The sequence below is a fragment of the Centroberyx affinis genome, unplaced genomic scaffold (assembly GCF_046629955.1).
Source record: "Centroberyx affinis isolate AG114_WGS23_722 - 3 ecotype Tasmania unplaced genomic scaffold, CSIRO-AGI_Caff_v1 ptg007942l_1, whole genome shotgun sequence".
Classification (NCBI taxonomy): Eukaryota; Metazoa; Chordata; class Actinopteri; order Beryciformes; family Berycidae; genus Centroberyx; species Centroberyx affinis.
This window is the reverse complement of record NW_027283983.1, coordinates 325,988-352,245: the sequence shown is the minus strand read 5'-3', so window position 1 is coordinate 352,245 and position 26,258 is coordinate 325,988. Positions and strand designations below refer to the sequence as shown.

The window sequence follows — 26,258 nt, the reverse complement described above, 5'->3', positions numbered from 1 at the left end:
ACCCTGGACAACTCTCTGAGAGAAAGACCCGACCCCCGACTATTCTGCACTCACCCGGCTATCTGTCTGTCTGTTTATCCTTCTGCCTCCACCTGTTTTACCTGTATTGTCAGATACCGTCCCCCTGCCATTATTTCTGTAAATCTCTTCTTCTCACACCTTTCCATGTTTCTCTCTGTCTGCCTGTCCCCCTTGTCATTCTTTGTTTCGTTTGTGTATACGTGTGTGTGTATATTTACACGTGTGTATGTGTGTACATGCAGGGAAATTCTGCAAAATCTGGAGCCGTGCCACCACTTGTCAAATGAGACAGGAGGAGAGCAGGGGCAGTCAAGTCTGTATAAGTGTTGTAAAAAAAAAAAGACAAAATTATTGTAATGTTCCCAAGTTGGCAAAAACATGCATCAGCAATAACTCCTAAATTCTTGAACTTTTGGAGGTCAGGAGATCTTTGAAAAGAGGGCAGGTTATAAAACTTGCAGTTAAATTGCAGGCCGATTGCAGGCTTTTTGTAAACTTAAAAGCCTTAAAAAAATATTGAAACTGCAAAACAATGTTACATCATTTCTGAATAATTTACCAGTAAATGAAAAAGTGAATCCTACTACTAGTAGATTATAGGTTTATAAGTTTAAAAGCTTGTAGAATTGAGATGGAATAATTTGTCACCTCCTGTGCATGAGCCCATAATTTGTAGCCACACCCCTGCCTATAACTAACATATTACTTAGTCTACAGTTAGGTTGCCACTAAAAATTTAGACCATTCCCTTGCAAATCACCAAAGAAACTTGTCCAGAGCTGAATCTCTTCTACAGCACCAGTGACACCGGTAAGGGGCGGGATTTCACCTCAGTCTGACAGAGAGACAATACACTCCACACAGATCGCTTAACACAAGAATCCTGGGAGGGGTTATGCATGATTGTAGTGAGTGAAACTACATTGAACTCCCTCTGATTCTGTCTGCATCTCATCGGTCTTCAAGGACGTCACGTGAGCCTCTATGGATTCTCTGGACTTGCTGAGCCCTTACCTGTTCAGGTACAAGAAGAGGAACTTTGTTGTGCAGGAAGGGTTGCGGCCCAAAGACCTTGATGCTCTCCAGCATATGGAGATCCGCCCTACTGATGTCTTCCTCACTGCATACCCCAAATCAGGTCAGTGACTCGCTATGAAGGAAACTCAGAGCAAACTGGAACTGGGAGTCCTGTTTTGTTTTGTTTTGTTTTTTAACCCTGATGATTGATAAAGGTCGACTGAGCATGATGGCTCTTTTTCTGCAGCGCCTCGTTTCACAATCACAAACTCAACAACTCCCTGCCTGACAACCACAGAGCTGACTCTATTCCATTCTATTCTATTCTATTCTATGCTGGTAGGCACAGCATGGATGCAGCAGATCCTGGTGCAGATCATGGACGCCGCCCACCCTGATCAGGTGGAGGACGCCACCAACAGAGTGCGAGTTCCTTGGCTGGAGGCCAGCACCCTGGACAACTCTCTGAGAGAAAGACCCGACCCCCGACTCTTCCGCACTCACCTCCCCCCCGACATGTTGCCCCATGGAGTGAGAGCCAAGAGAATCAAGGTAGCTTACACTTTTCACTGAAGGGGAAACACTTTATTCAGCCGTCAAATCACTGACATGAACTCTGAACAGGCAGATCTCATGTCCCAGGTCCAGTCATGAAAATGTGTGCATCTCCTGATGTGAAACAAGCTGGTGATGTGGCATGGAAGAAATTATTAACTTTTAGTGAAAATCCAACACATAGAACTAGGATTTATTGACAATTGCATAGCGTTGGCAGAGGTATGCGCTCTACTGAGTGCCATCTAGTTTTATTGGGATTAATTCAAAGTCGGCCTATTGAAGATAATTGTAAAAGCTCCATCTTATTGTAAATAAACATTATTATTATGATTATTATTATTATTATATAACACTGTACTAGTGCAAAGGAGCCAACCAATTTTGTGTGCTACTATTCAGGTTGTGTATGTGATGAGGAACCCCAAGGATGTCCTGGTGTCCTCCTATCACTTTGCTCACAGTTGGACCATGCTGGAAGCACCAAAGAGCTTTGAGGATTTCTTTCAGCAGTTCCTGGAAGGCGATGGTAGGTAAAATACCAGAGAGTCTCACTCACCAGTCTGTCAGACTTTATCTTGAAAGGATCGTTTTTATCTTATTTCTGTCTGTTTCTCTTATAACTATATCTATCTATCTATCTATCTATCTATCTATCTATCTATCTATCTATCTATCTATCTATCTATATACTGTATATACTGTATATCTAAGTAGTTTGATATGAATAATATGAAATTGTAAAATGAATGAACCGCTCATTCAGATCTTTCAATTAAAAATGTCTTCACTTGTATTTGCTTTTTGTTATTCTGCAGTGATGCTCTGTGATATCAGCATTAACACAGGATTTAGGAGAAGATGCTGCATTTGTGTGTTATTTCTGTGTCATTCTTCAACAGTTTACATGGGATCATGGTTTGACCATGTGAGAGAATATTACACAGCGAGAGACCAGATGGACATCCTTTTCGTGAAGTATGGGGACATGCTGAAGGTTGTGACTCATGTTTCCTTTTTCGTAAAACAATTTAACTGCCTTCTGCTTTGGCTGTATCTTGTTTAATATCTGACAGGTTGTTCTTTACTGTGATTATGGATGGAATAGGTTCTTATTTGTGTTTCAAGTTTAAATGAGCTTTAAATGTGTGTCTCAGATTAACATTTCACATGCTTGAATGACTGGAATTTTGGATTAGTGAGCTTCTGCTGTATAAACATAGATTCAAATAAAGCAAATAATCCCTCATCAAAATCATGATATACATTTTTATTTGACAGGACCTAAGAGGGGAAGTTGTGAAGCTCTGTGCTTTTCTGGGAAAAGATTTGACAGATGAGGCCATCGATCAGGTTGTGGAGGCGTCCATCTTCAAAAACATGAAGACGAACCCCAAAGCAAACTATAAAGACTTAGTTGAGACCGACCGCTACAAGAAAGAAACCATGCGCAAAGGTCAGTTTCTATTCTGTTCCAATTTTCTACATTTTGTTGAGGGGGGGAAATAATTGCTAGAAGCATCTAGAGGTGGAAAAGATGGAAATGGAGATTTTGCATCAAAACGTGTTCGGCCTGTTGTGTTTCATAAACTTGAAATCATGAAGATTAGTGACTTGAAACATTTCCCATGATTAGAGAGAACATCATGACACTACAGTACAAAACCATGCTAGCACATTATTCTCGTTATTTCAAAGTTTCCTCCTATCTTTTCTCTTTTACTTTTTACCTTTTTTTTGTACTTTTTCTTTTAGCTTTCAACCCATGCTTTAATGAAATGTGTGTGTGTGTGTGTGTTCTGTGCAGGTATCGCAGGTGACTGGAAGTATTTCTTTACAGTGGCCCAGAATGAGCGTTTTGATCAAGCGTTCAAAGAGAAAATGAGTGACCTGCCTCTCACCTTCATCTGGGAGCTCAAGCAGTAGCTGCAGAGGAGTCATTCATTCATTCTTTCATTCATTAATTCATTCATTCATTCTTTAATTCATTCATTCATTCAATATTTATTGTTCTGTAAGGGAAATTTGGTTCGCAGACAGGGCCACTAATCTTATTGGTTGTTTTCACTCTGTTCTCCAGGTCACTTTGCTTAAGCCCAACTTGCCAAACAAGTGTGCAATACAAAAGGTTTAAACAGATTTGATTAAACTCCAGTAAAACGATGTCATGATTTCACCACCAATGATAAAAAGTTGAGGAAGAACAAACACTGCATCTGTATTTGTCTCAATGCAAAGTTTGCCCACAGACAGTTCTACACCAGTTCCCTGATATTTATTGTTGTCCACCAATTGAGTTTCCCGTATAACCTGTATTACTTGAATTTTGTTGGCTTTTAAGTGCATAATTATCTTGAAGTTAAAATAAAGAATTCCTACCTGCAACACATTGTTTTGAAAGGATTGCTGAGAAATACAATGCCCAAACAAAAAACACAAAAGTGGTGCAAAGTGAAGAATTTAAAAAGGAGGAGAAAAGACAGCAGGAGGAAGGAACATCTAAACTCCATAAGCTGGACAAGTTTGAGAATGTAGTTAAAATTCAAACCTTCATGACTGTTATTTTTTCCAAGACTTATTTTGCAGATGAAGAACAGTTGGCCACATGGTTTGGTCATTATGAGTTTCTTATTTAAAGGACATTCAGTGAAGTAAATGCTTAAATGTTCAATGTTTAGGAAAAAACGGTTTAAAGCTGTAATTCTTAAACCAACACTACTAGTCTATTTCCACATTGTTAGCATATGAAACATAAAGACAATTAAACACAGAGGAGCAAAAGAAAAAAGAAGAAAAAAATCTACTGCGAATAGAAATGTGAACAAAACCATTGGGGCCCGTCTGGACCATGTAATACAACATAAACATATCAGGACAGAGGGTTCTTGATGCAAATAAAAGAGGCTTACATGTACACACTGACAATACACATTCTTGAAAAATGCAGTCAAAAAGCTGTTAACAAAGTAGTTGTACATGTGCAGACACAAGGCACGCTGTGGAAAGGGCCTTTGTTCTAAGAAACTGGACTGAGCTGTTCATATCTCAGCTTGTTGTTAATCTTTCATGACTCATTTAGCATTAGCTTGAAAGGTCTGGGCTGGCTTGTCAGTGGCTAACTTCACCTTAGTTATAATAGTGTGGTGTTTGCCTCTGACAGTAGTTGTTGATAGAAATTTGGTGTGTGGTTTGACTGAAAATGCTAATGGTCTGAAACTCTATGGGATAACTGATAACACAGAGAAAATATAAATCACAACCCTCCCATCCCTGTTTGTGAAAATACATAAGGTGAGATATTTATGAGGTTTTCCTGACCAATTTGTCTATTGATGAAATAAATGAACTAACTGGAGATTGTCACCACTGTTGGAATGCAATTTGAGCAAAGTGAATGATGTTGGTTTGCTAACTGACATATTGTTCAGAGGACTGGGAAAGACTTTTCTCCTCTCCTCTCCTCTCCTTGTCAAGTCAAGTCAAGCCAAGTTTATTTATATAGCTTTGTCACAAGCATGTCTCAGAGGACTTTACAGAGAATATGTCTAGCTAGGTCTAACTAAACACAATCAATGATGACCAAAATTATGTAGGACAAACATAGCAAAAAAAAGAACACAGGTAGGCAAGAGCAGATTTAGCAAGACAAGCAATCTACCTATTCTACATAGCCTAACCTACCCGGCACCCCAGCCTTAGACCCTAAATGCACACAAGGAAAAACTCCCAAGAAAAACCTAGTAGGAAAACTTGGAAGAAACCTTGGGCGGGCTGAGGCGAATAGGGATCCCCCCCCCGGGATGGCTTATTGTGCAATAGGTGCTCGGCAAAACATTGACAGAGTCATGGGCAACAATAATGACAGAAGCAAACAGAGAGAAACAAAAAGAAGGAGAAGCGGCATGCGGCGATGAGAGGGGGGTGAGGCCAGCGCTAGAAAATTCAGAGAGACAAGGGCAGCGGTCGTAGTTCAGCATCCAGGTGGGAACAGCAGCAGGGAAGAGCAAGGCCAGCACTGACGACGAAGAGCCAGGGCAGCACCCGTCAAGAGGAAGGGGAGAAAACAGCTGCACACAGAACACACTCCTCCTTCTCTCCTCCTCTTCTCTTCTCTCCTCTCCTTCTCTCCTCTCCTCTCCTCTCCTTCTCTCCTCTTCTCTTCTCTCCTCTCCTCTCTATGGTGGATGGTGACTCCGTCCAGAGCCATTTTTCAGCCAATTTATTTCTTGATGTGGTCTAACCTGGGGCGTCTCCTGCTGGGGAGGCTTTATGTGGTGATTAATGACGGGTATTTAGCCCGGGTACCTGGGGGAGCCGGAGCCCATCTGCACAACACTGACAGGTACAACACTGCACTCCAGGAGCAGACAGGACAGGACAGGCTGCTGCAGACTGCAGAGTGGCAGACAGGTGTGATGAGTTACTAAGCGGTCGCTGCCTTGTTTATCCAACTGGAAGTTTGTACAAACACTGCAACAGTGTCATAAATGTCAGGTGTAGGCTTTCAGTTTTAGTTCTCTCTATCTCTCCCTTCATCTCTCTCTGTTTTAGTGTGGATGTGACACCAAAATATTGACCCCTACCAGGGTTGGGGTCAATTCATTCATGAACTCATCGATTCCAATTCAATTGAGGAATTGAAATTGGAATTTGAAAAACACCTACAGGAAACAGAAATTGATTGAATTGGAATTTCAAGAAGTTGAATTTAAATCAATGAAATTCTGTGGAATCGCATGTTTTTTTGGGGTTTTTTTCTTACCAAATATCTGAGATTACACATAGTGTTATACATAATCAATACTAAATAAAGCCTTTCAGGTGGTATTTGATGCAATTCGTGTAATCATAATACATACATTATGATTTAATGTTTTATTCAATTCATAATGTTTGATTTTTAATGTTAAGCCAAGTCAAGACAAACTCTAATTTCATGTAATTTAACGAAATTCAATTCTGTTTCCTGTCATTCCAATTCAGTTCCAGTTCTGTTTCCTTAGAGCTGGGTGACATTCCAATTCCAACTCCAGGATTTGAATTGGAATTTACCATGCATTCGAAATTCAATTCATGAATGGCCCCCGACCCCGACCCCCACCCACTCAGACACTAGAGAGTCTCCATTCAGGTACTTCACAGCTTTCATTTTGTCTTTCCTGTGCGTTTCCCCTCATACTTCCAGGACTTCCAGTGAAAGTGCATGAGGACCCGCTGGCTGAGTCCAGATGATTTAGACGTCTATTATACACTTGAACGCCTTGTCTTCTCCACTCCATCACAGGCCATCTCTCAGCAGAACAGGCCCATATGCCAGAGGGAACCCAATGAGATTGTGTTGCGGACAGGTTGGTGGCCAGTAGCAACTACTCTGTCTGTGTGCGGAGAGATGTGTGTGTGTTTGTGTGACTGCTTGTGTGTGTAGATGTTTGTGCATTTGTGCATATTGTCGCTGTTGGGTGAAAATCTCATAACTCCAAAAAGAAAAGAAGACTTGTTTTTAGCTTGACCACCATGCATGTTTGAGTTTCTCCAGTGGGGCCTGAAGGCGTTTTATAAACCCAAGGATGACAGAATTTTCTCAACCCATAGAAAGCCATGCCATCCTTCAACTGAAGTGAAAACATGAAAATTGGAGTTTCAAGGTTTTCACGTGACAACAGCATGATATTTGTAAAGTGAATGTTTTAAGTTTTAGTGTGTGAGAGCATGCTGCCTCATTGACGATGATTAATGATCGAGGTAATCCAGTCTTGTTCTGACTCTTCAGCAGACAGCAGGGCCTGATGAACACACTGCATCTCCATCAGTCCACACAAACACACACAGGAAGGACAAATAGCCTGAGCCAACTCCATGTCACTTCCATCTACTTTGTGACAGAGTCCTGCTCACATTACTTTTTTGTGAGCGTGACCAGCATATTCAAATTATGTCCCGATAATGACTTATAATAAATAAATGCCCAGGTTTTTTATATTCTAAAGCCTCTTAGTTATCCTATGGTCTCTCACTCCATGGACCACGGACTAGGTAAGGAGTGGAGGCAGAACGAGACGAATGGATGGAAGGAAGGAGGGAAGGAAGGAGGGAGGGAAGGAGGACAAAGAGTCCAGGACAGGGCCGCTTATTTCGGAAGATAAAATCATATTTTGAGGGCAGGCGTCCAAAAATCCCCCTCTGCCTCCACCTCCCCTCCTTTCTTCTCTGAATATGGACAATGACGGTTTGCGTTTACAGAACCATAAATCAGAGGTGCCCATTGCCACAGAGCAGCTGGCACGTTTGCCAATAAATGTAATTATTAATCATGCTGATTTCACGGCCTTCAGCGGGACGGCAGGAGTCTGCACGGGACCGGGTGGGCCATGGACAATTTCTAATTCCATACTTAAGTGAAGAGTGATAAAACATAGTCGTGAACTGATATATGAAAATATAGTGAGAAAAACACAGAATAGACAAAAATACAAATTTGTGCAGGTAAGTTAAAAAGTAGTGACAGTGTAGTGAGTGAATGAAGGGTGTGTGTGTGTGTGTTAGTGTCTGTGTGCTGGTGTGTGAGCCTGTTGAGAGAGAGAGCATTTGTGTGTTTAGTCTCTCCCATGTGCCGACTCCTCATGCTGAGTTCAATGAGAGCAGCGGCATGGTGTCTCTCCTGTGCAATCCTTGTATATTGTCAGTCCATCATTTCCTTTGAATCCTTTACCACAAATCTGTCACCTGAATGGCTTCACCCCCTTTATGATTGTAGTGAATTGTTTGTTGTTGTATGTTTGTAGATGGGCTGTCAGACCATCGGTGGACTGTAAACATTTCCCACAGACGCCAAAGGGCCTCTGTGTCTTCTGTGTAAGTTTGAGTGATTTCAGTAAGCTTTCAAAATGTTTAAAAATTTTTAAATGTTCTATAAGTGCTATGATATTGTGATTAAACTATAGGCTGTTATGTCTTTGGGAACCATTGGCCTAAACCAGCACAACAACTACCCAATAATTAATGACAGACACATAATTCGTTTTAAGAAGGAAATTCTGATATATAGGAGGAATGACAACAAAGTCACAAATTATTATTCAATCTCAATGGTAACTGCAGTATCAATAGACAAAATAGTAATTTGTTACACTACTCATTCCTGAAAAAAGTACATTACTGTGATGTGTTAATGAGTAAAAGTGTTCCCACCCCAACCCGGGTCAGGAGAACAGTGGAGAGTAAGGCTGAAAAATTAATTGAAATAAAAAAAAAAAAAAACTGAACAAGGTGTTTTAGAGCTCCAGAAATCTTTGGTCCATGAATTAAGTACATTACTGGTTAAAACTTTTCATCATACTCAAATTCAGTAAATCCTGCACACTGACATCTATCTTTTTTATTTTTATTTTATACTTTATTGACAGAGATAGTGTGAGAGAGAGACAGGAAGGTATGGGAGAGAGAGGGGAGGACATGCAGCAAGTGACCGCTGGGCTGGATTCAAACCCGGGTTGCTGCGGGAAGGACCGAGCCTTATATGGTACGCGCTCTACTCGGTGACCCACCGGGGCGCCCCAACATCTATCTTTTTTTAACGAAATCACTTTTCTTTAAACAATTTTAAAGTTTGAAAGAATGTATAACAAGACAAGATATGAATCGCAATCGTTTAAATCGCAATTGCAATATTCTGTCAAATAATCACTTTTTTTTTTTGTCAATATCGTTCAGCCCTAGCGGAGAGCAACTCCTGCCTTCAGCGAATAACAAACTTTAACTCAATACTTGGGCATGAGTCCTCAAATGGCATTTCAGGTGTGTGCTTTGAAGAAATCCTCTGCCGCACACTTCACACTGGTGCGGCCTCTCTCCCGTGTGGCTTCGCATGTGCTTCCTCAGGTGGCCGCTGTGCGTGAAACTCCTGCGACAGAAAGAGCAGCAGAAGGGTTTCTCCCCCGTGTGAATCCTCATGTGTATTTTCAGATCTCCTTTCCGACTGCACTCCTTCCCGCACACGTGGCAGCGGTGCAGCTTCACCCCGGCGTGGCTGGCCATGTGTTCGGTCAGAGCGGTGCTGCCGGTGCAAAGTTTACCGCACAGGCGACAAAACCTTGAGCCCTTGTGCTTTTTGAGGTGCGTGTTAAGACTGTCAGCGGACTCCAGGTTTTTGCCGCACACACCGCAGAGGGCACCTGCGTCTTTTGAATGGATGCGCTGAACATGATTTACCAAGTGCTGCATATAGGCAAAAGACTTCTGACACAAATAGCAGTGGTGGTCAGGTTCGGCTGATTTCCCAGAAGCGATAAGGGACATCTGGGTTTTGCCTGTCAGTGTGTTGTTCGATTTAAGTTTATTAAAACTTGCCACAGGTCTTCTACTCTCACTACCATCTGGCACACTTTCATCATTTTGAATTTGAGGTTGCGAAGATGGAGTTGAGGTGAGACGAGGTAGTGTGAACTGCATGATTTTAGCTCCCTGCAACTCCTGAAGCCGCTCTCCGCTTTCAGCGTTTTGAATCTGAGGCTGCAAAGACGGACTTGGGTCTCGCTCATGTTTCACCCAAGTAGAGGAAGGAGAGAGGTAGAGGACATCTGCTTCCTCGAACTCTTGAACCGGTTCTTCTTGCTGACTTGTCCACGATTCCTGATCTTCCTCTTTAATGTGTGGGGGCTCCGGGTCCCACTGGCTCTGCTCCTCAGGGGGGATCTCATCCTTACAGACAGGGGGCTGAGGCGGGTCTGGAGACAAGGGAAAAAATGTTAGCATCTCCATCTCTCACATTTTAAATTTATTCACCCATGTTCTCATCACTGTTGGTATAAGGATGTGGTTGCTGCCAGGTGTCTTCTGGTCCTAAAGGTAAAAGCATGACACCAACGCTGTCGAGTTTAGGGGTGTGATCCCTACTGGGGCCACCTATGTTAAAACTTTATGCACTCACAGTATTATAAGGCGCATTGGATAAAAGCATACACAAATTATACTTAACAATTTAGGCATTTAGCAGATGCTCTCATCCAGAGCGACTTACAATTAATGCAAAAGTGAAATAAGTAAACATTCCTCAAGGGTCATTCCGTGTCAAATCAACCAAATTTCAGAAACTTTGCCGACTGATTTTGATAATTTTTCTTCTTTCCTTCATTAAAACAAAATTAGGGCAGATGTGACAAAAAACAAGCACAGATCCTGTGCAGACCCCATGACCGCCCTCTAGAGGCCATCTGACGAAGTGCAGGATCCTGCAAACCGTCCATGAGCCTGACCTGACTTTGCCACTTTCTGCCCCCCAGCCGTGAATTTCATGAGAGGAGCAGTACTTAATTCAATTTACAGGCCCTCTGCACAACAATGAATGTATTGGTTTGTCACATATTGCCAGTGTAGTGTATTTCTGACCCTCGAAAACATATACTTTTTTTGTCATATTTGCCCTATTTTTTTTAATGAAGGAAAAAGACACATTTCCAAGTTTTATATTATTTTTTACTTCAGAACCTCTTCTTTATGGACACAAAAGACTAGCTTCCTACCATGTGTCACACAGCTGGTTTTTGACCTTTGAAAACATGTCAAATTTGACTACCTAATTCTGGAGCAATATTCACAGGTCATTCTCTTAAGAGAAAAAAAAACACCCAGGGCCTTGCAAATGCACAGACACTGAGATATTTCTATTTTAAACCAGGAAGGAAAAGGATATTAAGGTGTCTTTGATACTTTTGGAGTGACTGATATTTAAACTTTCAGAAAAATCACTCACTCATGTGTTTTTCTGTTTTTCGGCTGCTGCCATAGGCACACATCACAAAATCAAGTGCTGAATCTACCAGAATCTTGTAGTCTACCTCCAAGTCTCTCTGTAAAAGAAAAATAGTGGAGCTGCTGCCTTTCTCAGTGTCGCTTTTAGACCCCTAAACTTGCTCCAAACCATAGGCGAAAATTATCGTTTTGACCCTCACTCTACAAAATTGGGGGAAACTGAGTAAATAATGATCAGTGAGCTTTAATATTTGGGCCTTCTTCATCATTTATGTATATCTTCCACCAGGAGAAAAAATATCAAAATCAAAAGTTCAAGCCGCCGATCTCTGGTTGAGTTGACACGGAATGACCCTCAAGCATCACCAGGGTGTAAGTAGCCAGATAATTTAGTGCAATGAAAACAAAAAGTGACACAACATTAAACATGAAAAGTTCAGTAAAACATCATTCCTATTAGCAGTTATGTCAAGTCAATAGCACACAAAATGGCATGGAAGTGATGAACTTACGGCGTGGGAAACCCGCTAAATACGTTACAGTTTCCACCTCCAATGCCTCGACAGCCATATGTTATACGCTTGACTTTTATTTTCAGGATAATATTAGACATTAAGACGTCTGATATTAGCAGATACATGACCATGACGGAGAGATAAATGACGAGCATTCAGCATTAACGTTAACTCACCTGTTTTCTGATTTGGACCAAAATCGAGCAGCAGCCTTCTCAGGCGCTCGATCTCCTGCTGAGAGCTGGAAACTTCTTCCTCATATTTTGATATTGTTTTTTCAAACACCCCAAATATTTCCTCAGCAGCGGCTGTCAGTCGCTCGTTTACGAAAGCCCTGAGAAGCAGCGGTGCAGACATTTTTAAACCCTCACAGGTTTTTGGTGTGGCTGGTCCAGGTTTTAGGTTAGCTTGCAAGCTACGGAAGTAAACAAAACCAAATCACCGCGGATCGTCTTCTCGTGAGATTTGAGGCGGTTTGGGCGAATCCCGGGCGTGTTGCTGCTGCCCTCCAGAGGAAACGGACTGGTATGGACGACAGTTACTGTGCTTTATACAAATTTTATTTTCAGGATAAAACCGCTGGAGATGTAGGCTACCATCTCGTTTTCGAGGGGGTCAAGACAAAAGACAAAATAAAATATACACAACATAAGATACAACACAATATGCAACAAATAACAGACATGGTTACAGTTACAATTAGACTAATTATAAAAGGACAAAAACAAACACACACACTCACGCACCATGCACACACCAAGAAATCTAGACACCCACACCCGTATTATAACAACAGTAAATAGTGACAATTAACAGGAGCAGTCTGTTGTGAGGTTGCTTGGCGATAGTTCTACTAAATTCAAATCTGGACAGTGTTTCCAGTAGTTTATTTCTTTTTTTGAGGCATAGACAGCCACTGCAATTACCAACTATGTTTTAGCTATAAAAGAAAATAAGGGAGTTATTTTATTAGTTTTAGCACTGCATCTCATGTCTTGATCTGATTCATCCTCCCTTGAAACTCCTCCACCTCCCATTTTCTTTCATCCTGACCACTGTGAAGGCCTGATTTTGTATTTATCTGACACTGCAGATGGAGATATGATCATTTTTTACAAAACGGTTTGAAGTACTTTCTCTACATTACTTTAGTTAACAAAACTGTATTTCTCTTTGCTGTAGTTCAACTGGTAGCTTGCAAAACTATACTTTCAAAGTAGCTTTCCCAACACTGATGAGATGGAATCATAACTTAATAATAGAAAACTAACTACACTGTAAGCCCGGATAAGTTGAGTTTACTTAAAAAATTTTAGGAAACTGGTTGCCCTAAAAAAATTAAGTAATGTTTGAGGAAAACTTGAGTGAATTTAACTTAAAAAAATGAGTGGATGGCATTGTTATTTTGAGTTCAGTAAACTTAATACCAAGTTTGTTTAACTTAAAATCATTAGTAATATCAATTGCTTTGCCCCTTTATTCCACTGAAAACTTAAAGTTAAGTGCACTAACCTCCAAGATGATTAAACTTAAGAACATTAGTAATATTAATTGCTTTACATATTTACTTCACTTATAACTTTAAGCTGAATACACTAACCTCCAAGTTGATTTACCTTAAAAATTCCTCTACAATCTGAAGAATAAAATAAAATCTGTTTAATAAAAAAAACTATACAGATTAAATGAATTAGGAAAATAAAAAGCAAAACCAGTACATTTTTGTCTACATGTTTTATTCATCTTTATCATGCAAAATCAGTGGCAATGCATAAAAAAACTTGCATATGAATCAGTGCCAACAGTAAACATGGTATTTTTAAAGTGCAATACAAATAACCAAGCACTCAGATCCAGAGCAGTGGTCTAAGTATTCAGACCCCTGTTTTAAACAGATAGTTGATTCTTCAAAGACTGAATTTTGGGTTTCAGCTCACCTCTGCCCAGGTTTAGCATGACCTGTTGAATAAAGTGGAAGGTGTTTTTCATGCACTTGGGGTAATCCAAGTGCAGGGCATACATCAGTCCAAAAAGGACACAGAAAGCCTGTGGCAGGTTGGCCAGCTCCTCCATTACCACACTCCCTTCCAAGACGATGCTCACTCTGGATGGGTTGAGTTGAGGATGTTCGTCAATGCAGAGGATTCCCACTGAAGTTTCACTGTACAAGTCCTTGTCAGTTGCATCCTAACAGAAAAAGAAACAGACAAAGAGAGGACATTGTAATGTAAATAGTGCTGTGTTGACCACAAAAATTGAGAAAGGACAACACCAATGAATTTAAATTGCCCTAATTTGAACTGTGCATTACAAGAGCTGTATAAAAACATGTGTACTGAAATGGTTTTGTGGCTCAACAGAGATGGAGAGCTTTTTCAGTCCCAGTCAAGCTGAAAAGTTGTGTAAAAACTATTTCCAGTACAGATGCAATGGGCTCTATGCATAGCTCCACTACTTGCTGAACTTAATGCTGCTCTTTTATTTCCTGTCTTACATTATTGGACAAACTGATTAATCCAGGTGTGTCTGACCAGTGACTACTCAGACACACCTGGATTAATCAGTTTGTTAGTCTATAGTGCTTAAATAGCTGTGCTCTCTTTTCACAGATGAAAGGGCAGTACTTACACGTCCACAACATGTCTTCTGGAGACCTGCAACACAATAAAAAAGAAAAAAAAACATAAGAGACGGGGAAGTAATGTTAGATTATCCTCTACAATCTATCTGTATTTTGAGACTAATTCTGGGTAGTGATAAAACTGTACAATGCCATTTGTTTGACGGTCACTTCTTAAAAAGTAATGTTACTTTGTGGAAGTAAAGGGTCACATACACATTGCAATATCACAGCCTGGTCACATGAATACAGTTAGCATTTGACAGATGATTTAGGCTACTAACAATTAATGGCAGTTATCTTGAGTGAAAACAAAACAAACAACAACAAAAAATATCAAATTAGCATGGCAATAGCAAAAATTTCCAATGCTGAAAAACAGGAGCTTCAAATATCTGTTTAAGCAACCTTTTCAACCGGCCACAACACTGGAGGTTAGAAATGTCGGTTTTGAGCGGGAGCACTGCTCACAAACAGCTAAGTTACTAAAGTCTTAGAAGAGAAAAATGTCCGTTGAAACGCTTTACACTGCTAGCCAAATGTGTCTTAACACGTCAGTTTAGCTAATGAACACGTTTTTTTTCACTGCTAACAGTCATTGGAGCTAGTGCTAACTTTAACAGTAAAATCAAAAGCCACAGAGTAAAACGCGGTGGCTCACTCACCAGATTCAGTCGTCCTGTCGCCCTCTTTTTTCGTCTCTACTCCACTCAGGCACACGTCCTCTGGCAAAAAAAACCCCTAATAAGTTGTAAAATGTCTCTCTCCGACACAACAGCAGTTGAAAATTCACGCAGGAGAAGTGACGTGCTGCAACATGCCTTCAGGTTACCTATGCTGCATTCAAGTCCTGTCAGAATAATCGGCCAAATGATTTTCCGACTGACAAAAATCACACGAACACTGATAGGCTACAGTAAATTTCTGCCCATGTAGAGTAAATTAGATAAGTGAGTTATTTATTTGCATAAATCCTGATATCAATGAGATCAAGTCAATATTTTGTGATTTTAGGTATTATAGAGTCTACTAGTAGAATACAACAACAAGTCTGAGATAAAAATCACTGATATAAAGCTCAAAAGTGTTTATGCATAGTTGATAACAACATGAATTATCACCAGAAACGGCTAACCATGTCTTTTTAAAATGTTTTGAGTATTAAAACATAAAACATTTTATTTGTAGCATCCACAAAGTTGACTAATGACCTCAGGAATACCGAACCTTCCTACACTACTTGAATGCAGCGGGAAGTTTAGAGGCGTGGTCATGACCAAAACTTAAAAATGCCATCCCACTTAACTTAAACTTACTCATTCATGACATTACTTTCAAATGTAAGTATATTCTACTTCAAATTAGTAGACTGCACTTAAATTTGATAGTTATACGATCAAACTTAAATTATCTATGTATGTTGAAATTGATTGATTGAGTAGAAATGAAATCCAGGCTAACAGTGTATCCATCTTAAATCTTTCAACTCTCAGAGGTCTATTGTTACTATATCCCCAACAGACAAATGTACTGAGAAACACAATCTGAAATCCTTCATTCAGTATTTCCTGTAGATCATTCCCTGCCACATCTTGGACATTATCAACAGGTTTTCTGACCATATTTAGGCTATCACCACCTCCATCCTCTCAGACTTTCTCTCTTCCTCCACACAGCAATGAAAGCAAGACATTTGGTTTTCACAACGTAAATAAACCTCTTTGCTCCTTTTCACTGCTTCAACAAATGACACTATCACACCAAGGCCTATTTATGGGCAGAAACTCTTTTTAAACGGCAAAGGATAAGGAGTACTTGTAACACACCGATAATAAGGCATTATTTATTTCACAATTAAAACATGTTTCACATAGATACACTGTGCAAAGTGATTGAATTGGCACTTTGTTGTGGATAATTACTGTATACAAATGAAACTGACTTGAATGACTACAAGGGAAAAGTGTGACAACATGAAAGACACCAGTACAAAAGAGAATATCTTCATGAATATACTGCTGCAAAATCAACTGTGATAGCACATTATAGTAAAATGTTGCACTGTGAACAGTAAGCATAGTGAGCGATGGCCACTCCTTTCATTAGGAACGATTTGGGAGGTTTTTGGTGGATTTCCCACATGAAAATGTCCTTTGTAAAGTGATGTGTCTTCACAAAGGACAAATACACCATTAAATATGGAAACAGATCACATGAGGCAACTGCAGCAGCAACGGCCATATTTTTAGTATCCTACTAAAAATGTAATAAGCTATTATCCCCCAAATCTCCAAAAGAGATCAAATAGTAGCCTAAAACAGAAACAATGACCTTCTGTTTCACTGTGAAGCTCAACTCTACTACACTCTGTTGTGTGTAGCAGAGTGAAGGAATGCGGTCTGAATTTTATTTGAATTCAGATTTCTACTGCCAGTGCCCACTGACAGTGAGTTTACATGCACACAGTTTCCACTTGATACTTCATATCCTGGTTAAGGTGTCATTTTGGGGAAAACCAAACTTTGTATATCTTCATATGTATTGCGTAGGTATTGTTGAGGAAGAAATGGAAAAGTACCTATACTTAGCAACATTCCTAATTGGTCAACTTTTTAGATTGGCTTTTCTGTAAACTTTTTGCTCTATGCATTTTCAAGTTATCATTTGTCATTTTATGGTTGTTTTCTCTGTGTTGAATTGTCACTGTTTTACTGTGTTGCTTTATTATTCTTTTACTGTGTAAAGCAACTTCTGTTTTGAAAAGTGCTACATAAATACATTTATTATTATTGTTGTTATTTGGGCATTTGCACATTCCACGCTCACAGTTATGTGAGAAACACACAAGATGTTACTTTTAGAGTTTAGTCTTATAATGGTGAAGCAGATTCAGTATTCTTGAGTTTTAGGCACTTAAGGTGTAAATATGGGTCAAAGGTTACATATGAATAAGTGAGCATGTGAATGTTGCTTAGTATAGGTACTTTTCCATTTCTTCCTCAACAGCATGTAAACAGAATAATCTGAATATTACCTAGGAAATACAACTATTCCAGTCTAGGCACCAAGAGGCATAACACAGATTCTTGTCATACAGACCGAAATTTGGAGTAATGTCTACAAATTAATTGACAGGCGATACATTCAGCTGCAGACTGTGAGCCTCAGAATGAGAAGTCATGTGTCGCATCAGGCGAGACGTCTGAGTGAAGCCTTTGTCACAGACCTGACAGCGGTACAGTCTCTCTCCTGTATGGCTTCTCATGCGCTTCTTCAGGTGGCCGCTGTGAGTAAAGCCTTTACCGCAGAGAGAGCAGCTGTACGGTTTCTCTCCTGTGTGTATTTTCAGATCGCCTTTGCGACCGCACTCTCTCCCGCAAACGTGGCAGCAGTGAAGCTTGACCTCTCTGTGGCAGGTCATGTGTGCCACCAGAATGTTGCTTTTGGCGAAACACGCGTGCCACAGATGTGACACGTGTGTTTGTCATCGTGAGGCCGGTGAGGCTCTCCAAAGACTGGAACTTTCCTCCACACACGCCGCCAACTGCCTCCTCCTCCTCCTCTGCGTGGGTTTGAAGAAGATGCTTTATCAAAAATCCCTTGTGCTGGAATGACTTTCCACATGCTTTACAACAGAAGTTTGCCGATTTCCAAAGTGAAGACTCCACAGACTTCCTGCTCTTCCTGCTGACAGCAGACCTCTGCCTTTTCACCGTTTGCATTTGTTTTGTTTTTTTAAAGCATTTTATAGAGACAGTGAGAGAGAGACAGGAAGGTATGGGAGAGAGAGAGAGGGGAGGACATGCAGCAAATGACCGCGGGCCAGATTCAAACCTGGGTCGCTGCGGGAAGGACTGAGCCTTGTGGTACGCGCTCTACTCGGTGATCCACCGGGGCGCCCCCGTTTGCGTTTTTGTGGCCTGACACCGCTGAAGCTGCATCTCATCCACCTGTTCGCTGTTTTGAATTTGAGGCTGTGGGGATGGAACCGGATCTGGATCAAAGTCACTCCTCGCAGCAGGAGGAGAAGGCAGTACAAACTGAATGTCAGCCTCCTTGTCCCTGAAGCAGTTGTAGCCCCTGACTGGCCCAAAGCTCCTTCTGTTCCTCTTTATGTAAACTACAGGGAGTCGGAGTCCCTCTGGCCCAGACTGGGGCTCCAGTCCTGCTGCTCCAAAGAAGCCTCTTCTCCACACACAGCAAACAGTGACGGGTCTGTAGAGGGACAAGTGAGAACAAACATCATCAACACAAACAGTGATCAAGTAATTAAAAGACAGCCAGTGAGCATTGTTGTTTTTTTCCTGGAACCTTTTTGATCAATGACAGCAAGTGGTGTAGGGGTTTAGGCCAGAGGTGGGGACTGACTTGGACTCGAGTCACAATTTGAATTGCTTGATGAATGAAGAGAATATTTGAGACTTGACTTGAAAAGGTTTCTAAAGTCTTTATAAAATATCTTCTGTTTGTGTAAATGACTTAAATTGAGAGTTCTGTCTGTTCCACGAGACAAGTGAATTTAAATTCTGTTTTCTGAATTAGAATAGAATGATTGAATGATTCTAGAAATCACACTCATGATGCACTCCAAGTTTTTATACTACTGAAACAATATTGCATTGAAAAATTCAAGATTTTTTTTCTTTAAGATTTTAAAGTGATACTGGACTCTTGATTTGTTCTGACTTGACTTGGTAACCTGCATTTAGACTTGAGACACGCAACACATATAAACTGTAAAGCGGAATGATACATATGATAAGAGAGAGAGAGAGAGAGAGAGAGAGAATGTGTGGGATCATTCAGGGAGGAGGAGAAGTCTAAATATTCTAAATTCCCCACAAGGAAAGAGACAAGGAAGTGTCACATAGCATTTCAGTAAAGTGGATGTGATTGTCACATATAAGTCCATGTTGGGAAATAGAATAAAATAAAATAAAACCTAACATGGAAGACAAACTAATAACTCTTTCAAGTTACCAATGTTCCCTTACAAACAAACCTACCTGTAGTACTCCAGGTTAGTGTTGTTTGCAGTGTAAAATTGAATCATTTGTCTGGGGCAACTGCAACATCTAATACCTCTAATACAGCAAAGGGGCCGAAACGTTACGCTTTGTGGTATTTGCATCCTTCACACACACATACAAAGCAGTGGGAGTTGCAGATGTAAAATGGGGTTAGTGTAGTGGCTGTGGGTCCACTTCACCTACAGCCAATGAGCTTATATGGTACATAATGTATAAGCGAGGCCCAATTTCAGGCGGCTCTCATGGCCCAGTTTCGTACCTGTGGTCAGGGTCTGGCACTTTGACGTTAAAGACGTAGATGGCACTGTTGTTTTGCGAGAAGGGGAGGCGGGTTGGTGGAGCTGCGGTTCATGATCTCATAGGGCTGGTCCAGGTCGCCACGGCTCGTCACGGGTCACCTTGAAACAGCGAGAGAGAGAGAGAGAGAGAGAGAGAGAGAGAGAGAAATTAACTTATTCATTCCACTGCTCTATTCTTTTCACTCCCAATTCTATTTCATCATTCATCATTCTACCACTCTATCATTCATATGAAATTAATTAAATAGATGGATAAAGATAAAATAAAGCCTTTCAGGGGCAGATCTGTGAGCTTGTTAGAAGAGCCGTCCCAACAAACCACTTTTGGGTTGAGACCAACAAGGTAAGACAAACTGAGCTATTGTTTTTCATTCACTGCTATTTCTGTTGTCATGTGTTGTGTTTCTATTCTCAACTCCGGGCCCCAAGCCTCCTCTAGACTCTTGCCTCCCATCAGCATGGACCTCCAGGATTGGTACATGCCACCCACACACACACACACACACACACACAAACACACACACACACACACACAAGCATGTGCATACACAAACACAAAATAAAGCCATTATTCTCTCTCTCCTCTCTTACACAAACGTACATACAAAAAAAAAACGTTATCCACTGTACATTCATATAGGGTGAGCATTCTCAAACACACACACACACACACACACACCTTGTGCAGAGTTACACACAGGGTAAGCATGCACACATACACACCCCTGACGCATGGTTTCGTTGAAGTAGTCTTGCCAATCGAACTGCAAACATATCTCCATCATACCTGGGATGTTGTGCAAGTGAAATCACTGTCACACCATAATAATTACACAGGAAAAGAAATTGCCATAATTGCCTAGCTTACCGTTGTCAGTATCATCATCAGTGTTATGCAAAAAGCACATATCTCTAAATTGGTGTTTATATTACTCTATTTGACAGCTAGCATTGTCCACCGTGTGCCAAAAAATGAAAAGGTAATGTCATCAATGGGACAAAGACAAAAAAGAAAAGACCTAATTTTTCTAATTTCCTGAAAAGGTGAGTTTCTGGAGTTGTGATGTTTTCGCGTGACAGAAAATACACTGTAATGCTTTTTCGCACCAAACGAAAATGAACTGAACAGGTTTTAACATACAAGACTGACACTGACACACACACACACACACACACGCACACACACACACCTTATTTTCATAAGTAGTTCAACAGTATATTTGAGTATACTTCAGTCATTTCTTTTTCACCACTGCATCTACCTTGCCACACGGATGTGTTTATTTGGTGGGCAGCCAACCTGAACTTGTGAAATCTGGGACGGAGAAAGAATGACAGTTGGCAGACAACAACAAATATCACAAGTCCAGAACCCAATGTTGAGAAAGATGAGATAATCTGCTGCCAACTGCCAAACAAACTGAAGAAATTATAAAGGGATTTATAAGGGACGGAAGGCTCAAATAAATCAGCGATGCAAAAACAAACACAAAATCCCCACTGAAAACCAAATCACCATTTTCCTCCGGCAATCCTGTGAAAGCCAGTGTGGTGTGAATCTTAAGCGAGCAAACTCGGAGCGGACATACCCGGTGCCGAGGCAATTTGCAGGTGTTGCCAATCTGGCTGGGAAGCAGTTCCAAGTAGTTCAGTACACCACTGTCTGTTGATTGTCTGTTTTGGTCCATGCAGACAAACAGGTATGTAGATATCCTGCCAGACACAGAGCCCATTGTTTTGCCATGCCTTTTCACCAAGCTGTAACCACTCACGTTAAATCAGTATCGCTGTAGTCCAATCGCTGAGAAAATCTTAAATGTCTGGAAAATAAAAAGCATCAAATAAGACGTTAAATGCTAAGACAACTGGTTTACCCACAGACATTAAAAACACAGATAACATCTTAATATGGCTTACATTAAATTATCTTTGTATTTACGATTTACACACCACAAATATCTACCTGATTATGATGGACTCTGATCTGACCACACTCACAAAGGAGAGACTGTCCAACTATCACACTGTAAATGTAGTTATGGTGCCTGCCTGTATGTGCTTTACTGCACTGTTACATACAGATTCAGGATTCTCTCTGTACAACAGCTAGAACATCCTGATGCATATCTTTTTTAAAGGGAATAACAGGTTTTTCTTCTAGAGCTTCACTTTTTTGCTTCATGAATGATGTGAAGGAGTAGTGCATGTGAAGCAGGGCGTTGCTGAAAAAGAACATGCATAGTCAACCTTCCCAGGATGAATAAAGGTTGAAATAAAAGACATGAGGCACAGGCCATTGGTTGGAGTTGAACCCACAACTTTTGCAAACACATGATATTCACATTAAAGTGGGACTTCTTGGTGACCTGCAGCAGGGCCGAGTTGTTTAAGAGCATGTTGACATGCACACTCTTGTCCTCAGGGTGCACCAACTGAACGCAGTGTAACGGACAGCACAAGGAAACAACACAACACAACAGGCAGGGACCAGGCACACATCTAGCTAGGCAATGTGGACTGATTAAATCTAATATTAAAAACTGAAATACAACAGATAACTTGTTTATGAGCCATGTTTGTCTGAATACTGACATACAGCAAAACCCATTGGGATGTCATCATTAAATAAAAAAGGCTTCTTCTATGAGGAGCCTGAGGTGTGACCTGTGCCCATTGCTCCAAGCTGTCTCCCGTGTCCAGGTAGTAGACCATCTGTCCCAAGCTGTGCTCAAAGGAGGTGAAAGGACAGTCGTGGTGCGTGCGGGACATGGCACTGCGCGTCTCCATCTGCAACCTGTATCTCTTGTATCCTTGTATCTCCAGGCACGGACAAGAATGTCAAGTCCATACAATCAGCGCTGTCTAAAAGTGGATATTTTTTACATGGTGAATCAGCAGAAAAAAACGCAAAATGATTTCAGAATGACTGAGAATGAATGTACAATCAGCCAGAGCTCTTATTGCTTTCTATTTTTGACACAAAATTGTGCATTCCACATTCTTTTTCACCAATGTTTCACAAAAAAGTTTCCTATTCTCTTGTGTTCTGTTCTATGTTATGGGCCCTAGTTCTGGATGTGCAGCCGTCCCTCAGGAGTGAGTGTGACCATGTTAAACTGATCTTGCTGGTTCAGGTACAGCACCATGTGGGCTTCAGCTCAGTCACGCCCACCTTTTGGTGAATTGAGCAATAAACTTTTATGTTTATTATACCTGTGTTTGTAATTATAATACATAATCATCTATGGAAAACCATGAGAAACTATTACAATTCAAAGAGGAAATGAAGCATTGCTAGAGATGCTGTAGTGGTTAAGACCCAGTGGAACCAAATATACCATTAGCCTGGGAACAAAACTCCTGCTGGATGTTCTCGTCTGTGTCTCCCACGCTCCACACCTCTCATCCTCTGTACTATGTCAGTGAAAAAATACATGGGGCAGGTGGACTGCCCTGCAAAAAATACTAGTCAAGTCCAAGTCACAGAGGTGCAGATTTAGACATCAGAACTCAAATTTGTTATATTTTCAGCCTTCATAAGGAATGGTCTGGCAACCAGGCATTTGAAAATAAAAAAAATGCTCAGTTCTACTTTACAATATCTGGCAATGCATAGGCTGCAGTGCCTGCTACAATACTTTTGCAGGATTAAATGCAGGCTAGAGGCACAAGGGAATTTCTATCATGACTAGCTCTGTAGTATGTGCGGTGAACCCACCTTACAGTAGAACAGATTGTTGTCCATCTTCACCAGCATGTTCATCTGGTGGTCTAGAGAGAGGAAATACACCAGTGTAAACACACACAGATACATGCCCTCTCTCTCTCTCTCTCTCTCTCTCTCTCTCTCTCTCTCTCTCTCTCTCACACACACACACACACACACACACACACACACACACACACACACACACACACACACACACACACAGTCATCAGTCTAACCCAGGGCTACTTGGTTTATAGAGCTGTTTCCAGAGGCCTTGCTCAGGTCTGATGAACTGGCCGGCCGGGGCTCTCCCCACTCATTGTTGTTTTGGAAACTGTACATGATTCTCTGGTCACTCCACAGCAGCAGTGATACTAGGGAATGCAAGCATGCACACACACACACACACACACACACACACAGATGTACTTACTTCACACAGTGATCATTAATAACACTGTCATTGCAAAATCATAGATTGGTATCAAATCTATTTAACGCTTTCGTCTGGGACCTCACTAGGTTTGGAGCGATTGAAAAATATTTAAGAATTTTAAATATTCATACTCAGAGCTGAATCCAGGAACAGCATGAGGTAGGGCCCTCTGGTAATGTCTTCTGGCCTGTACTTAGTCAGGAAGGGAGAGACTGTCCAATTTTCCAGGTGCCTAGAAGACAGAGGAGATGAGATGAGAGCAGAAGATAGGATGGGGGAAGGCGAGGAAAGGAGAGGAGAGGAGAGGATAGGAGAGGAGAGGAGAGGAGAGGAGAGGAGGAGAGGAGGAGAGAAGGAGAGGAGGAGAGGAGAGGAGAGGAGGACAAGAGGTGAGGAACGAGGGTGAAAAAGAGATGTGTGGAAGGGATATGACAAAGGGAGAGAGAGAGAAGACAGCATAGCAGAAGAAAACAGATGAAACAAGAGATAAGTGACGTCAACCAGCGAACTCTTCTCACTCGTTCCAACTATGTTTAACAAATCACAGCCATTTTATGAGGTTTAAAGGGCATTTTCCCTTTATTTCAAGTTTCCCTTTCAGTTCTGGCCCTGGTTACAAAAATAATTTGGTGGTTTACAATCGATTGGACTAGATATGAATGTTGTTTGAAAGTTAGTCATCACAACTGACTTCAATACCATTTTGAAGTCATATCAGCTGATCTGTGACTTAAAGCACCTTTTGGAAATTGCATGCTTTGTTTGTACTTTGTACAACTAAAGAATAAGTAATAATGGCAAAGAAAATTTAGTTCCCTTAACAACATTAGTTAAGTTGTTTTGATTTTTTTTCTTATCTGTAAAAAGGATCATGTAAGCAAGCATTTCTTCAGTTATTTTCCGTATAACTAATCCATTGTATCATATGTATTGCACAGTGTAATGTCACCTTGACCTCCTCATAGGTGTGGAAGGCGTCATTGGTTTGGAAGGTGCCCATGTCAGAGAGCACCAAACAGCGGTAAGACTGGCGAGACAGGATCCGCAGGTTGTCATAGCATTTTTTCCTAGGGATGACCAGGTTCCAGTACCTACAACAAGAGATAGACAGACAGACAGATAGAGAGACAGATAGATAAGACAGACAGACAGACAGACAGACCGATAGATAGATAGATAGATAGATAGTCATGACCTACCCTGTTTCGTTGAATTTGCTGTGAACTGCAAACCTTTAATTTATTTCTGATGCAGCACACTGGGCTCTCCGGTATGGCATCTCATCATGCTAATCAAAAGTCTCACTCGGAGGGGTTAATGTGACAGCAGTGGGATGCATGTATGCATTTATTACACCAGATGGAGGCAGCTAATATCTAACAGAAGTGAGTAAAATTACACAACTCTGGGGAAAATGTCTTCATCAGCTGCTTGCAGCATCAGAAAGCCCTATTTACCAACCTTAGAGAATATCTGAGTCTATTTTATTTCAAGGCTGAAAAACCTTCTGTAGCAAAGGCATTATTCAAGCTACTTCACCACACAACACAAGATTAATCCTCTAATACAGTACATCTTTGATATGTTTTTTGCCTGCAGTACACTGATGAGGTAAACACGTACACACACACACACACACACACACACACACGCACACACACACACACCACTGGCCTCTCACCGTTGAGGGAAACAGAGCAGTGTTGTTAACTTCTGCCTCGTCTGCTCGCTCAGGATCAATGATCCACATTCTTACTCTGCATGACGAAGGAGGCAAGGCAAGGCAAGTTTATTTATACAGCACATTTCTTACACAAAGACAATTCAAAGTGCTTTACACAAGGTGTATAAGACATTAGATAAGAATGGAGGAGTGAATCAGGACAGAGGTGACAAAGTTAGGAATAAGTTAGGAATATGAAAGTAACTCGATCTCACTGAGAACCATGGGAGCCATTTTAAGTCCAACATGGGAACAGCATTGCAAAATGCACTGTGCCTTGTGTGATGACACAGAATTGTTATTACACAACGTCAACTGCCAAAACATCAAAAACTGTAATCCACTCTCTGGATAAAATCGCCTGGGCATTTCATTTGAGGATGGATAGGAGAGTTGGCATCCTCCAAAATGATTAAATGTCCATCAAACTTGATCCATCCCCCTTGAAAAATGTCATAACCTTTCTCTCTACCTCGATGTTGCTCATGCACCATTATATTATGGTAACTACATTGATCAGAAATAGATTTAGAAGATAGGCTACAAAGAGATTTTGCTTTTCATCATCATACTAATGGTGCTAGCT

At 40.9% G+C, this 26,258-nt stretch overlaps 2 protein-coding genes and 2 long non-coding RNA genes across 4 annotated transcripts; 1 reads left to right on the top strand and 3 right to left on the bottom strand.

Annotated features, from left to right (window-relative positions):
- Positions 1-1,005: 1,005 nt before the first annotated feature.
- On the top strand, positions 1,006-3,519 carry LOC139639918 (amine sulfotransferase-like). Its single transcript, XM_071514070.1, has 6 exons — positions 1,006-1,159; positions 1,382-1,590; positions 1,996-2,122; positions 2,496-2,590; positions 2,875-3,049; positions 3,401-3,519. The coding sequence occupies exons 1-6, from the start codon at positions 1,006-1,008 to the stop codon at positions 3,517-3,519; spliced, it is 879 nt and encodes a 292-aa protein (XP_071370171.1).
- A 5,112-nt stretch (positions 3,520-8,631) lies between these two features.
- LOC139639930 (zinc finger and SCAN domain-containing protein 22-like) lies at positions 8,632-12,237 on the bottom strand. Its single transcript, XM_071514090.1, has 2 exons — positions 12,032-12,237; positions 8,632-10,316 (listed from the first exon to the last, which is right to left on the bottom strand). Exons 1-2 carry the CDS (start codon positions 12,210-12,212, stop codon positions 9,346-9,348), a joined length of 1,152 nt encoding a protein of 383 aa, XP_071370191.1. The 5' UTR covers positions 12,213-12,237; the 3' UTR covers positions 8,632-9,345.
- Positions 12,238-13,585: 1,348 nt separating this feature from the next.
- LOC139639931 (uncharacterized) lies at positions 13,586-15,268 on the bottom strand. The gene is made up of 3 exons (XR_011694891.1): positions 15,141-15,268; positions 14,484-14,509; positions 13,586-14,042 (listed from the first exon to the last, which is right to left on the bottom strand). It is a non-coding gene; the product is annotated as an uncharacterized lncRNA (long non-coding RNA).
- Positions 15,269-21,063: 5,795 nt separating this feature from the next.
- Positions 21,064-21,865, bottom strand: LOC139639932 (uncharacterized). Its single transcript, XR_011694892.1, has 3 exons — positions 21,768-21,865; positions 21,394-21,624; positions 21,064-21,119 (listed from the first exon to the last, which is right to left on the bottom strand). It is a non-coding gene; the product is annotated as an uncharacterized lncRNA (long non-coding RNA).
- Positions 21,866-26,258: the final 4,393 nt, after the last annotated feature.